General features: G+C 37.1%; 1 protein-coding gene across 8 annotated transcripts in view; it reads left to right on the forward strand.

Moving 5' to 3' along the window:
* Window positions 1-17,016, forward strand: part of LOC121298807 (PDZ and LIM domain protein 5-like) — a 215,733-nt gene that overhangs the window by 165,626 nt on the left and 33,091 nt on the right. For all 8 annotated transcript variants that reach the window (XM_041226038.1, XM_041226046.1, XM_041226054.1 and 5 more), the window contains one exon: window positions 8,550-8,778. In XM_041226038.1, coding sequence (XP_041081972.1) covers window positions 8,550-8,778 — 229 coding nt within the window. The remainder of the gene's footprint in view (window positions 1-8,549; window positions 8,779-17,016) is intronic.

The following is a 17,016-nucleotide window of genomic DNA, read 5'->3' on the forward strand; positions in this document are numbered from 1 at the left end:
GTTGTGAGAGGATAATTCAATTAAAAGAAAAAAATGCATTTTAAAGCCAAGTCGTTTATCACAATTTATATATATATATATATATATATGTGTGTGTGTGTGTATATATATATATATATATATATATATATATATATATATATATATATATATATATATATATATATATATATATATATATATATATATATATATATATATATATATATATATATATATATATATATATATATATATATATATATATATATATATGTGTATATACACACACACACACACACACACACACACACACACACACACACACACACACACACACACACACAGTGCCTTGCAAAAGTATTCAGACCCCTGACCAATTCTCCCATATTACTGAATTACAAATGGTACACTGAAATTTCATTCTGTTTGATATTTTATTTTTAAACACTGAAACTCAGAATCAATTACTGTAAGGTGACATTGGTTTTATGTTGGAAAATATTTTTAAGAAAAATAAAAAACTGAAATATCTTGCTTGCATAAGTATTCAACCCCTGTGCTGTGGAAGCTCCCAGTTTGCACCGATGAAAGAAATTGCCCTAACAAGGACACAATTACCTTACCATTGGCCTCCACCTGTGAACCATTAAAGTTGCTGTCACATTTTCTGGATAAAAGCCCCACTGTTGAAGGATCATTGGTAAGGCTGTGAATCTGAAGGAAAGTGAAGACCAAAGAGCATTCTACAGAAGTTAGAGATAAAGTAATACAAATGCATAGATTAGGGAAAGGGTACAAAATAATATCCAAGTGTTTGGATATCCTAGTGAGCACAGTTGGATCAATAATCAGGAAGTGGAAGCTGCATCATACCACCCAGGCACTGCCAAGAAAAGGCCATCCCTCAAAACAAGAAGGAGACTTGTGAGTGAAGCCACAGAGAGGCCAACAATCACTTTGAAGGAGCTACAGAGTTTAGTGGCTGGGAGTGGAGTAATGGTGCACCAGTCAACCATATCAAGAGCTCTGCATAACACTGGCCTGTATGGCCGACACTGTGCCGACACTGTGTGCAAAGCTGGTACATACTTACCCCAAAAGACTTAAAGCTGTTATTGCAGCAAAAAGTGGTTCTACCAAATATTAATGTGTGGAGGTTGAATACTTATGCAAGCAAGATAGTTCAGTTTTTTATTTTTCTTAAAAATATTTCAACATAAAACCAATGTCACCTTACAATAACTGATTTTGAGTTTCAGTGTTTTAAAATAAAATATCGAACAGAACGAAATTTCAATGTACCATTTGTAATTCAGTAATATGAGAGAATTGGTCAGGGGTCTGAATACTTTTGCAAGGCACTGTGTGTGTGTGTGTGTGTGTGTGTGTGTGTGTGTGTATATATATATATATATATATATATATATATATATATATATATATATATATATATACACACACACACACACACACACACAGTACCAGTCAAAAGTTTGAGTACACCTGCTTGAAACCAGGGTTTTCATGATTATCTATACTTTTAACTGTATAAAATTGTCTATAAACATTTAATATTTCATTTTATGATATGTGTACTTATATAAGCTGATAATCATAAGTGAATTGCATTCAAAAATGTAATTACTTTAAGAAATGAAGATCAATCTTTAAGACAAATCGCAAGAACTTTGCAAGTGTCTGTAACTGCTGTGGCAAAGACCATCAAATGATTTAAAGAAACTGGCACTCATGAGGCCCGAACAAGGTCAGGCAGGCAAGTTCATTCGAGTCACAAGTCTGCGAAACCGGCAATTAACTGCCCCAGAAATACAAGCGCAGCTAAATGCTACTAGAAGTTTAGATGTTTCAGCATCAACTGTTCAGAGGAGATTGTGTGAAGCTGGCCTAACTGGAATAATTGCTGCAAAGAAACTATTGTTAAGAGTGCAGAATAAGAGGAAGAGACTTGCCTGGGCCAAAAAACACAGAAACTGGACATCTGAGGAGTGGAAGTCGGTCTTATGGACCGATGAGTCAAAATTTGAAATATTTGGGTCCAACCACTGAGTATTTGTAAGACGCAGAGAGGGTGAGCTCATGAGTTCTGCAGGTGTGGTTCTCACTGTCAAGCATGGAGGAGGCAGTGTCATGGTCTGGAGTTGCTTTACTGGTGACAGAGTTGGTGATCTTTACCAAGTCCATGGCAAGCTCAACCAGCATGGCTATCATAGCATACTTCAGAGGCATGTCATTCCATCAGGATTACGGCTAGTTGGGCAGTCCTTCATTCTTCAGCAAGATAATGACCCGAAACACACCTCAGAGTTGTGCAAGAACTGTCTGGCGAAGAAGGAAAGTGAAGGACAACTCAATCTAATGACCTGGCCTGCCCAGTCTCCAGACCTCAATCCTATAGAACTTTTATATGACGAACTGGACAGAAGAGTCAAAACAAAGCTACCCACAAGTGCCCTACATCTCTGGGAATTGCTGCAGAGAGCTGGGAAGACATGTCAGGTGATTTCCTGCTGAAACCTGTTAACGGAATGCTTCGTGTTTGTGAGGCTGTTATTAAGGCAAAGGGTGGCTGTTTTGAGGAATACAAGATTTAGAGACAATTTTCAATTTTCTTGAACATTGCTTTGATACTCCTTATGTTTTGTTTTGTATATTGTAACATGTGATTTCATTTTCAAGTATTTACAGAAACGTATACGACGTAAAACATTGTCAATTATGAAAAAAATCTAGTTTCCAGCAAGTGTACTCAAACTTTTGACTGATACGATGTGTGTGTGTGTGTGTGTGTGTGTGTGTGTGTATTGTATTATATATATATATATATATATATATATATATATATATATATATATATATATATATATATATATATATATATATTATTTGTTTTATTTTAAAATGGAGCAAATGAAAAAAAACTATTTTTTTTTAGTGACTCCACTGAAATGGTTTGAGCTCACTACACATGTTATAAATAGCTTTTTTGGTGGGGGGTTTTTGGGGATTATTAATGACACTGTAAATCACTGAGAAATGGAGAGAAATGAAACAAATATATAATTTAATAAGTACATCAGTAAATACTAATCAAAATAGTTATATATTAAAAAAAATAATCAAAATGTAGAACAGGGAAAAAAAAAATCTGATCTGACATATACAGTGAGATAATAAAATCTGTCAAAGTGTTTTTGGCAAGTCAGAGTAGAATTATAAAAAAGAAAAATAATAATTACATAATAAAATTATATCCTATATAATTATATGTGTTGTGAGGGGAGAGGAGAGAATAAAATTTTAAAAAAATTAAATGTCAAAGCCAAGTCATTCCACAATTGCAATACAATATATTTTTTTACATAATATAACTTTATTATTTATTTATTTTTTAAATGGAGTGAAATAAAAATAAATTCAAATCAAGAACTTCAATCAGATTGTTTTTAGGATATCGTGAAAGGAGAACAAAAAACACTTTTATAGTATAATATATATATCCTAAAAAATAAATCCAATACATTTTAAAATTAATACCGTTATTTAAAAAAGAAAGAAAAGAAAAAGCAAATGAATAGGAAAAAAAATCTGATGAAATATACAATGATGAATCATGCAGTGCGACACATGTCCTTTGCATAGAGTTGATCAGGCTGCTGATTGTGGCCTGTGGAATATTGTCCCACTCCTCTTCAATGGCTGTGCGAAGTTGCTGGATATTGGCGGGAACTGGAACACGCTGTCGTACACGTCGATCCAGAGCATCCCAAACATGCTCAATGTGTGACATGTCTGGTGAGTATGCATGCCATGGAAGAACTGGACATTTTCAGCTTCCAGGAATTGTGTACAGATCCTTGCGATATGAAGCTGTGCATTATCATGCTTAAACATGAGGTGATGGCGGCGGATGAATGGCACGACAGTGGGCCTCAGGATCTTGTCACGGTATCTCTGTGCATTCAGATTGCCATCGATAAAATGCAATTGTGTTCGTTGTCCCTAGCTTATGTCTGCCCATACCATAACTCCGCCGCCACCATGGGGCACTCTGTTCACAACGTTGACATCAGCAAACCGCTCGTCCATATGACGCCATACACGCTGTCTGCCACCTGCCCGGTACAATTGAAACCAGGATTCATCGGTGAACAGCACACTTCTCCAGCATGCCAGTGGCCATCGAAGGTGAGCATTTGCCAACTGAAGTCAGTTACGACGCCAAACTGCAGTCAGGTCAAGACCCTGGTTAGGACGACAAGCACACAGATGAGCTTCCCTGAGGCGGTTTCTGACAGTTTGTGCAGAAATTCTTCATTTGTGCAAACCCACAGTTTCATCAGCAGTCCGAGTGGCTGGTCTCAGACGATCCCGCAGGTGAAGAAGTTGGATGTGGAAGTCCTGGACTGACGTGGTTACATGTGTACTGCTTTTTTGAGGCTGGTTGGCTGTACTGCCAAATTCTCTAAAATGACGTTGGAGGCGGCTTATGGTAGAGAAATGAACGTTCAATTCTCTGGCAACAGCTGTGGTGGACATTCCTGCAGTTCATGCCAATTGTACACTCTCTCAACACTTGAGACATCTGTGGCATTGTGTTCTGTGATAAAACTGCACATTTTAGAGTGGCCTTTTATTGTCCCCAGCACAAGGTGCACCTATGTAATGATCATGCTGTTTAATCAGCTTCTTGATATGCCACACCTGTCAGATAGATGGATTATCTTGGCAAAGGAAAAATGCTGACTAACAGGAATGTAAACAAATTTGTGCACAAAATTTGAGAGAAATAAGCTTTTTGTGTGTATGGAAAATTTCTGTGATCATTTATTTAAGCTCATGAAACATGGGACCAACACTTTCTTGTTGCTTTTATATTTTTGTTTGGTGTAATATAAAATTATAAAGAAAGAAGGATGACCTAGGGGATTACAAAAATAACATACATTATTTGAAAAAAATGTAAAGTAGATCAATCCTATGCTCAAACTCACTAGCCTAACAGTTTCCCTCCAACCAATTAAACCAGACACTACAAGTCTGAGATGCAAGATTTTACACACAGTAACGCTATACAAAAACCCTCTAATCGCTGAGTTTACGCCACTGGACAAAAAAAAAGAAAACAAGTTGTAACTGCAGTACCTCCAACACACTCGATACATCAATGGTGTCACGTGACAGTCAGGAGCAGGAAGTGTCTTCCTCTACCATCATATAAACAAAACAAGATGTGGACAAATAGTCAGGTGTTACTTCAAAGATGATTACATGAAGCACAGCTCGATAAAACAGCTACTAATCAAAGGCAAACTTTTTTTTTTATTATGAATCCTCATTGAAAAGAAAACAAAAGTTACACAAAGACGGTTTAAAATTAATTCGGGATGTTTCACAGTACAAGCCAAAGACAGCCACCGCTTGCATTCAAATAGGCTGTAAATTACATTTAACAAACGCGTCACATCAGATATATTTTATCCATGTAATATAATGAAATTAAAACCACCGACCTAATATGTTTTGTAATAACTCCTCAATGAGCGACCCGAGTGAAAAAACAGAAATCCAGCTTTTCTTTATTTTTTTAACGATGTTTTTAATCATGATGTGCCAGGTACGTCCATAGCACAGAAGAGGTTAATTTAATTAGTCTTTATTAACAGCACGTGTAATCTATACCGTATTACACATGAACACAAATAGTGTATGATCTGTGGTTTAAGGATCATCTGTGGCATATGCTTCAAAATTGCAATACAGTTGTCTCCGGCTAAGAGAACAACCCCCGGGAAGCAAGCAAAGTGTCCTTTTAGCCAGAGTGTTTTTTAAGAGAGAGTTGACCACCAGACAGAATATGAATAAATAAATATGTATTATTTATCATGTCACACGAGCATCAATATATGAAACGAACAGAATAAGCAAAAAAAAATCAATAGGCAAGTATATAAACTATAATAATAAAGTAACAGACAAAGTAACATTAATTGAAGACACTGACGCCACATTGTCTTGCTTTTGTGACGATTAGGGTTTTCAATTAACGTAATCTTTTGCAATAATATATATATATAATATATATATCTATCCTATATATATATATATATATATATATATATATATATATATATTCGGATGAGGTTAATTAAACTAATTAGCTGGCTCCGGAGTAGCTGATTTCTTAATTAGTGTCACAGTTTTTTTTTTACAATTGAATCGTGCAGAATTTTATTTTTGGATATAAAATAAAACCAAACAAAGATCATCTGCAGGCCCTAAGTGTTCTAACAATAGCTGAATTTTGCACGATATTGCTTATTAGAGTGTTATTGAGAATTATACTGAATCAATTTTCAAGAAGAACTTTCTCAGAAAAAATTGATTATTAAAAAGGGAGGGATATACCACAAATACCCAAACTGACCGGATTTGAAGGGATATACTCGACACATCCAAAAATAACATTTTTAAAGATATCCGTGGCTTACCCACATTGATGTTCAAATGGATAAGCAGAAGAGTAGGGATAAAATACATCACAGTGAGCAAGCAATGACTTTCAGAGGATAGGACGAAGGCACCAATTCCTCAAATAGAGGTAATTATGCGAAATTAGCATGTTAAGCTAGTCACTAGTCAGTAGCCACAGTATTCTCGGGTACCTCGAACAAGATTCAGAATGAATTCATCTCTTTGGTGTCTCAGCCATTGCTAGATGCAATAAAAAAGAGTATAGGAAGCCAAGTACGTAGCTGTAATGGTAAATGCAGTTCAGCTGTGTTGTTTTCAGGTATGTAACTGACAGTGGCCCAAATGAACAGTTGTTCTGTGAATATGTTACATTTACTCAAATAAATAAATAAATGACATGCTTTAAAAGACTACATTTTATCTGGGCCTTTTTTATTTAAAGATTCTATTGATTTAATGATAAAATTAGATGATTTATCAGTATGCACTACTATGATGTGATAAGTATATGTGATAAATACAGCAAGCAAAGGGTGGGGCAGGGCTGGAGATGCAGTACTGATTGTCCTGTTGATACGCAGTGCCTTTTAAACCTGTTTTACTATGAATAAAATTACTTTTAAACAATGTGTATAAAATAAACAGCGCATGTGAAAATAAATTGGACCTGAAGCACCTGAAAGGCGCTGAATAAATGGACCACAAAGGGTTAAAAATGTGGACGGATTAATCTACCAATTTAATCTGTTGATTAATCAACTAATGTCCATAGATTAACATATATATGTGTGTATAATATCCCTTTATTACTACAGCCAAATAATTATCTTAATATAATTGTGTCTCGGTAGTCCTGTGAGCGAGTGCTTAAAACAAGTGTACAGATACACCCTAACATCCACAGGATTTTATTTAAAAAATGTGAGAAAAATCTAACCGGGTGTAACAGTGGTGAACAAACAGTCATGATGCTTACAAAACAGTCACTCGGAACTGAAACCTCCTTTCATCTCTACTTGTCATACCAAATGTTGCATTATTTTGTGTTGTATTATTTTATATGCGAATGCATCAGACCTTCATTGAATTTTGTTTGTATTTATGCAATTAATGTATTCCTCACATTAAGTTTCATTTTTCAATTATGTATTTATTTTTTGAAAAAACCTAATTGCTTGAACGCAACACACTTATTTGATAGGTTGATCTTTAATCAGTGTAAAATATTAAAGCATTTAAAACTATAGATTTAATTGATGATTGCTTAACAATGTCTTATTACGAACGTGTTTGTTACCACAATTGTGTTAGTGTCTAACCCTGATGAGGTTTGGTTAGTATGTTACAGAGGCTGCTGTTTCTTTGTCATCCATTCTCCTTGCAGTGATTGTTTTGCACCTTCCCTGTCAGTTTCAGCCCAGGACACAGCTTGAAGATATTTCTTACGTAGAGATTAGATTGTTTTTATAGCATTTTATTTTTTTTCACCAGCAGATTTGTCCAAAAAGCTGTCAGGCAGTTGTTCAGTGAAATATTGCTCTTCAGTTTTCATGAATAGCTTCCCTGCAGATATTCACAGATACTATTTTCTGGCAAATGGAAGAATATTGCCAGACTGGTGCTGTATTTCTTCAGCTAGTTTTAGTTTTTTTATTTTTTTATTTAGTTTATTTTCCTCCCAATACCATTAGTTAGTGGCCAATAATTGTAACTTTCATTTTCTATGGATTTTGATGGAACGATTATGGCAATGGCACTGGCTATAGTCCAGTGCCAGCAGACAACATGAGAACCTTTTTTTTTTTTTTTTGTCGACATCAAACTCATTTCACTAATGTCATAAAACATATTTTAACCCAAGTGAAAGACCACCAGTAAGCAACCATTCTCTGACAAAGTTTTAGGATTACATACAGGGATGCTTGGTATATAGTGAAAGAGAACAAAGAAAAATCTATAGTTTTAAGTGGGTCTGAGGAATTAAGAATGTTTTCATCTACTAATTCTATGGAGTCGGACAATCAACTCACAAGAAGAAAAGAGTTGCATCTAATTATTTATTTATTTATTTACAGCATCTGGATTTCAAAAGGATGCTCCTAATACTGGTCACATAACATATGCCTCTGGCCATGTGTCAAACAGCTCTCTTCAGTATGGAGCAAAAGCACACCCAGCCAATACCATGAGCAGACCAGCCCCACAACCACACCCAAAAGATCAGGACACGCTGATCCAGAGAGCAGAGCACATCCCGGCTGGGACCCGCACCCCCATGTGTGGGCACTGCAAGATGGTCATCAGGTCAGTGAAGACTCTTTATTAATCAAATAAGATAAGTAGCCTCTTCCATAATGGGCAATACAGCAGGTGCTTCCGTATGCAAAACTGCACTTCTCACTAGAACGGCCACGGTTACGCATACCTAAAACCACCGCAGGCAGTCATTACGATGGTCATTCAACAACATCAGTATTCAAATGAAACTCTGTGTTTACACTGTATTTAAATGAACAACTAAACATAAACATAACAAATATAAAGCACTACAAAAAATAAAAAAAATAAAAAACTATAATAAAATAAACATTTCAAAAGCAATTAGTGTATAAACAGGCATATGTACATATAAAACTGTAAAAAATAAACTGTATAAAATTATTCCTTATACAAATGCAATGTGTGTTGTGAGAGGATAATTCAATAAAAAAAACACAAATACATTTTAAAGCCAAGTCGTTTATCACTATATATATATATATATATATATATATATATATATATATATATATATATATATATATATATATATATACACACACACACACACAGAGTACCAGTCAAACTTTTGAGTACACCTGCTTGAAACCAAGGTTTTCATGATTAAACTGGATAAACCTGTCTATAAACACTTAATATTTCATTGTATGATATGTGTACTTATATAAGCTGATAATCATAAGTGAATTGTATTAAAAAATTTCATTTTTAAATGAAAATGTAAATCTTGTCAATTTCAATTAAACCGGCAATTAACTGCCCCTGAAATACAAGCTCAGCTAAATGCTACTTGAAGTACAGATGTTTCATCATCAACTGTTCAGAGGAGATTATGTGAAGCTGGCCTAACTGGAAGAATTGCTGTAAAGAAACCATTGTTAAGAGTGCAGAATAAGAAGAGACTTGCTTGGGCCAAAAAACACAGAAACTGGACATTTGAGGAGTGGAAGTCAGTCTTATGGACCGATGAGTCAAAATTTGAAATATTTGGGTCCAACCGCTGAGTATTTGTAAGACACAGAGAAGGTGAGCGCATGAGTTCTGCATGTGTGGTTCCCACAGTCAAGCATGGAGGAGGGAGTGTCATGGTCTGGGGTTGCTTTGCTGGTGACAGAGTTGGTGATCTTTACCAAGTCCATGGCAAACTCAACCAGCATGACTATCATAGCATACTTCAGAGGCATGCCATTCCATCAGGATTATGGCTAGTTGGGCAGTCCTTCATTCTTCAGCAAGATAATGACCCGAAGCACACCTCAAAGTTGTGCAAGAACTATCTGGCGAAGAAGGAAAGTGAAGGACAACTCAATCTAATGACCTGACCTGCCCAGTCTCCAGACCTCAATCCCATAGAACTTGTATGAGATGAACTGGACAGAAGAGTCAAAGCAAAGCTACCCACAAGTGTCCCACATCTCTGGGAATTGCTGCAGAGAGCTGGGAAGACATGTCTGGTGATTTCCTGCTGAAACTTGTGTTTCTCGTGCTTTGTGTTTGTGAGGCTTTGTGAGGCTGTTATTAAGGCAAAGGGTGGCTATTTTGAGGAATCCAAGATTTAGAGACAATCTTCAATTTTCTTGAACATTGCTTTGATACTCCTTTTGTTTTGTTTTCTATATTGTAACATGTGATTTCATTTTCAAGTATTTACAGAAATGTATACGACATAAAACATTGCCAATTATGAAAAAAACCTAGTTTCCAGCAAGTGTACTCAAACTTTTAACTGGTACTCTGTGTGTGTGTGTGTGTGTGTGTGTGTGTATATGTATATGTATATATATATATATATATATATATATATATATATAATATATATATATAATATATATATATATATATATGTTTTTATTTTAGATGGAGCAAATGAAAAAAAATCTGGTGTTTTTTTACATATATATACACACTGCCTATAAAAAGTCTACACCCCCTTGAACATTTTTACATTTTATTTTGTCATTGCCTCAGAGTTTCATGCATTTAAGTGAGGATTTTTTTCCACTTATCTGCACACCATACTCCACACTGTTAAGGGGAAAACAGTTTTTATTGAGAAAAAATTATATATTAAAAATACGAAACTGAAAGATCATAATTGGATAATTCTCCACCCCCCTGAGTTAATACTTGGTGGAAGCACCTTTGGCAGCAATTACAGCTGTGAATCTGTTTGGATAGGTCTCTACCAACTTTGCACACCTAGATTTGGCAATATTTGATCATTATTCTTTACAAAACTGTTCAAGCTCTGTCAAGTTCCTGGGAGCGTTGATGGACAGCGATCTTCAAGTCATGCCACACATTTTCAATTGGATTTAGGTCGGGGCTCTGACTGTGCCACTCAAGGACATTTACCTTTTTGTCCTTAGCCACTCCAGTGTAGCCTTAACTGTGTGCTTTGGGTCGTTGTCATGCTGAAAGGTGAACTTCCGTCCCAGTTTCAGCTTTCTTGTAGATGGTAGCAGGTTTTCCTCAATGACTTCTCTGTGCTTTGCTCCATTCATTTTCCCTGCTATCCTGACAAGTGCCCCAGTCCATGCCAATGAGAAACATCCCCATAACATGATGCTGCCACCACCATATTTCACAGTAGGGATAGTATTCTTTGGGTGTGGCGCTGTGTTGGGTTTGCGCCAAACATAACGCTTTGCATTTAGGCCAAAAAGTTCAATTTTAGTTTCGTCAGACCACAAAACTTTTTGCCACATTGCTACAGAATCTCCTGAAAGGCAAGGGAACTGCAGTAGACTCAAAACTCAAATAGGCAGGCATACCCCATACGTAATGTAGTTGTTGGTGGTCGTCTTTGAATTGGAAGGGAACTTGAACAGTGTAGGTTATATTCAAAATAAAATCAAGTATTGTAAAAGGCAGTCAAAATGACTGCTTTAGTGGTTCAAGGTAGGCAGGATTATAACTTCCTTATTTTCACAATCCTGCCTTTCATTCACCGTCAGGTTATTTAATACATGTATTTAGGAAAAGTCACAAATGGACAATCGTATAGCTTTCAGATCTGCAGAGTAATTTAAATTTGAAAACCTCAAACCGTCAAATTGAGTGTGGTTGCGATTATATTGTTGGAGTGTAGCACGGCAGGAGAAACCCCTGCATGTAGTTAGTGGGGCAGGATAGAAAAGCCCTGCTTGTATTATGATTTTGAAAAGTATTGTTGTTTTTTATTTTAGAATGGGTGACTGTTATGATTTAAATGTATTTTGTGTTTAGTTAGAACATGTCGTTTTGTTTATTATTATTATTATTATTGGTTTAAATGTGGTCTGGCAGAGGTGGTATTAGTAGCTCTCCTCTGCCAGACATCTTGTGAGAATGTGGTTGGTGCAGTTTATTTAACTATTGTTTGAGTGTTTGTAATTATTGTGAAATGGTCACCGATCTAGGAAGGAAGCCTAAATTGTGGCAAAGTGCTTGTCGGGAATGTAAACAGTGACGTAAACACTGCATTCCCAGAAGTCAACATAAGAGATTGAGCTTGGAAATTTGCAGACGTAAATATGGCAATTTTATTTTTTGCATCACTGTTGGTACTGTACTTATTGCATAAGATACGATAATGCAGTGTGTAGACAGTGCAGTCAGTTACTGTGGAAAGAAGCGATCGTGTTGGATCATGCGTAAATGCGGCAAACAAGGAAGTGTACATTATGCTGACTGAATATGCAACGTCGTGCATTATTTATCAATATTGACATTTACAATCTTAGCTACAATCAGAAATGTGTGTATGTGTATGTATGTATGTATGTATGTGTGTGTGTGTGTGTATATATATATATATATATATATATATATATATATATATAATGTGTGTGTGTATATATATGTACACACACACACATACACACAGAGCGCATGAGAGCGCAAGTTTTTTCATTTTAATGAAAGCTGTACGATGAAGAAATACTTACCATTCATGACTGACCCAGCATCACCATCTTGTTCTTGGACAAACTTGCAGGTTTTCACCAGAGATAACACGGACATAAAGGAGATAGCTGCTTCTGCATCCAGCGCTCAAAAATATCACAGACATTTGGAAAACTTTTTGAGAATAGTTATGTTATAGTAATAAAATAATGACTTGGATCGTATTATTGAGGAGTTTGGTGATAAAACGAGTGATCGGGAGAGTATCTACGTCTAAAGAAGTATGTGAAAAATACAGTGAACAAGAGATGTGGCTTAGCTGGAGTTGCAGAACTGTCCTTTTGCGGTTCAATACCTTTTAAACCTGCTTTACTCTGGGGAAAATAAAATTATTTAAAAAAGCGCGTGTGAAAATAAATTGGACCTGACGCGCCTGACAAGTGCTGAATAAATGGACCGCTAAGGGTTAATTTCTGCATCGTTCCAGCTACTACCCCTTAAAACCGACATTGTTTTGATCTACTACGCTCGACCTATTAGGGGAGTGGTATGAGCTACGTCACCGCATTGACACGTTAAGGCCGGCCCAGGGCCTGCGTTGGGTTCACACATGCAGATAGGCCGGCCCTGAGGCGGCATTGGCACATCAAAAAGCTGGTCTAAATTTCACCCGGCCCAGGGCCACCTTTTCATTTTTCGAGAGTTCACACATGAGAAAAGACGGCCCTGGGCCGGCATAAACCGCAAGTGTGAACGGGGTGTAAGGTGTTAACTATGGATCTAAGTTACTTATGAGAAAAGCTGACTGACAGTTAGTGATAATGAAATCCAGTCTATGGCCTTTGTGGGATGAAGTGTAGTTGGGAGTAAGAATAGGCCTCAGGCTAAATGCTAGCTTATAAACTAAAATAAGCCCATCGTAATATTTCTGATTCATGACAACTGATAAATTAAATGTAAATATGTGATGGGTGATTAGATTTTAATCTGTGGATATTAAACACAGGCATTGCCATAGTATACCATAAAAATACTATTTCACCAAGCTGGCCTTGTTAATCAACAGGCCTGATAAGGCTATGTGCTTTCACTTTTGTGTTATACAGTAATGGTATAGTTGTTATCATTTAATTTCCAAAGAGAGTTAAGACTAATTAATTTAACATGTCAGGCCAAGTGCCGGAATATAAAGACACTGCTTTGTGGTTCTCTTTTAACGTAATTACAGCTCATGCCCTTAGTGGCCCTTTATTGGAAGGTAGCCAAGATGATATCAAATGTTCTTCCATTATACACCTCTTTTGCATCCAAACTACACAACAGACTAAGTTACCTAAGTCTGGTGTATAGAATAACAGTCTCTAACTGTGCCAAGGTGTGTTTGTGACAGAGGAGTTTAACATGATATGATGTCTGAATTACACATTTTTCCGTTGTTTTCCACTTTAACTAATTATCCCATTTGTAGCCCCCATCCAAATAGTCCTTTGTTTGAAAAATACCATGATGTAGAAATGATGTAATGTAGAATTAAGTCTGTAGATGCTCTCCAGCAGTGGTTTTCAAACTGTTTTGTTAGCGGACCACCTGAACTTTTTGATTTGATCTCGGAGGGCCACGCAATAAACGGTATAGCTTACTGAAAATTAAGCACATAAAAAAATCACTATAATACTAAGAATAACCGTAGACTTACCTTTCTTTGTTTTAATGCGATGGGTGGGCCTGTTTCTCTGAGCAAACTACTTTTCATTAACACAAATTTACTGAGAGCAGAAAAAAGACAGACTGTTCTATTTTTAAATTGATAATTACAGCAGAAATTGTTTGGTGACTTTTTGGTAATAATCTGTGAAGTTACATCCATGAGATGCCAGCACAGTCAGAACTACAAATCTCCAGCTATAATCTTTATTTCCTTTCATCACAGTTGATCTTTTCGGAGGAATGACAGCAGAAAAGAGTATAGAATTGCAAGAAGCAAAACCTCAGTTGAAAAAAACAAACAAAAGCAAGAGACACAAAGATCTAACAAGTCAACAATTTAACCCTTTGTGGTCCATTTATTCAGCGCTTGTCCGGCACTTCAGGTCCAATTTATTTTCACACTTGCTGTTAAAAGTATTTTTTTCACAGTAAAACAGGTTTAAAAGGCACTGCATATCAACAGGGCACTCAGTACTGCATCTCCAGCCCTGCCCCACCCCTTGTTTGCTGTATTTTTCACATACCTCTTCATAGACTTGCATACTGACAAATCATCTCCTCAGTATTGCGATCCAAGTTATTATTTTATTAGTATAACATCTCAAAAAACTCTGTAAATATCTGTGTTATTCTTTGAGCGCCTGGATGCAGAAGCATCTATTTTGTTTGTTTATGTCAGTGTTATCTCTGTGGTGCAGGGGCTACGTGTATCGCTCAGATCCGGGGCTTTTTTTTCGGCTTCTCTCAGCTCCTATTGGTCTCACTCGGTCATTGAAAGGTTTTCTCATCTTTTTGATCATCATCGGTCTAGAAAGGGAAAATTGTAATGTCGGACCTGATCCGACATAGGACCACAAAGGTTCCTCTATCAAGTACAAAATGGAACCATTACCATATGGGTGTTTAACTCCTAAAGACCCTAAAACTGAAAAGATTATACCAAAGCTGTATGCCAGCGCCTGTGACGCAGTCATGCCCACCTCCCGAGGGCATAAGAAGGCTGCACACACTGACATCAGTATAATTTTTCCTTTCACAGGATTAGAACTTACGAGACAGCCATAGACAGATGAGTGCTTGTTACGTTTTTGTCTGCATTTATTATTCGCTAATTGTGTATTACACTGTTAATGCGATACACATTTGCATTGTTTTAGCTTCACTAATTACACCTAAAATAGCATAAATATTAGGTTTTCTAAATGTTTCTTTTTTAAATGTTTTTTTTTTCCAATTGTAGCCCACATTGGATCAAACTTGGCAACAAAGCTTTCAATTCTCAATAGAATCAACAAACAGCTGCAACAAAATCTTCAGTCCTCGGTTTAGATCGACAATAGCGCCCGTCCACTCTTTCCTCTTTTTTGCTACGCAGGCAGCAGGGCACAGTTGTTTTTGGACTCTGTGGTTTTAGGTGTACAGCAGACCCAGACTAGTTTGTCTGATAAGTTTTGCGGCAGTCCTCCAGCCGGGCCTCAGTCCCGTTGCTTGTGGTTGTTGACTCACTTCTAGCTTGCTTCCTCTTCTTAGGTCCGTTTTCAGGCAGAATTCCATCTTGGGTCCATTTTTAGGCAGAATCCCTGAATTGCAGCTTTGCTTATCAGAGTGACAGCAACTTGTTTAGCATTCGATGTGGAGAGCCAAATGTTTAGTTTTGCTTGGATATTTATATTTTCACTCTGCTCAGTAGCCACTTTCTTGAGGTCATTTGTGTATCTTGCCTTTTAAACTCATGAATCTTTGAGATTTGGCTTTGGCTTCCTTTCGTCCAACAGCTTGCTGTTGCAGTTGGGACCTGTTGACATCTATATTTAATGTCTTCCTTGCATCAAACCGCTTGTGTTTGCAGTTTTAGAGTGTTTTCACTGTCCTTTCAGCCTCCCCCAGTCCAGATGCCCCCCTCCTTGCCCTGGTCATCTTCAGTTCAGTATTCCTGCGAGGAACCAAGGGGCCTTTCTCCTAAGACCCAGCAGTTTCATCAGTCAGTCCATTCATATCATTAATACACGTTCAGGTATTAATATCATATTCAGGGAATATATCCCACAGTGCAAAGAGCCACCTCACACCTTCACAGGCAGCCTCCTATCTGGAAGTGTGCTTGTGCTTCAGGTCCATGCTGTCCACTGTCGGACGACAGGGAGCGTAAAATAGCTGCCTTTATGGAGCTATTTCAGTTCAACAAAGCACATTAGTGACATTCCAGAGACTTCTGCGCTTGATGGCAAAAGTTTCTCAGACCCATCCTTTGAGGCTCCTGCACATGCACCCTCTCCAAGCTTGGTTCAAAGAAAGGTTTTTCAGCTCGTGTTGAACCAAGGCCACCTAGTGACAGGTTTTCACCATTGTCTAAAGGCGCTCTCTTGTTAGACACAGCCTGCCCATCTATGCCTAGGCTCAGCGCTAGGCATTGTCACCAGAACAGAGGTCATCACCTCGGCTGGGGCACTGCGTGGAATGCCAGGGTCTCCATATAAATATTTTAGAGCTGTAGGCAGTTTATCTGGCCTTGCAGATTTTTATGCAGGAGGTTCAAGGGAAACATGTGCTTGTCCGGACGGACAACACTACCATTTTGACTTATACAAACCACCAGGGCTGCCTCAGGTCTCCCAGTCTCCATCAAGTAGCCAGCAAGCTACAGAATGCCAGAGTGGGGTGTCTTCC

This window comes from Polyodon spathula, chromosome 2 (genome assembly GCF_017654505.1).
Source record: "Polyodon spathula isolate WHYD16114869_AA chromosome 2, ASM1765450v1, whole genome shotgun sequence".
Lineage (NCBI taxonomy): Eukaryota > Metazoa > Chordata > Actinopteri > Acipenseriformes > Polyodontidae > Polyodon > Polyodon spathula.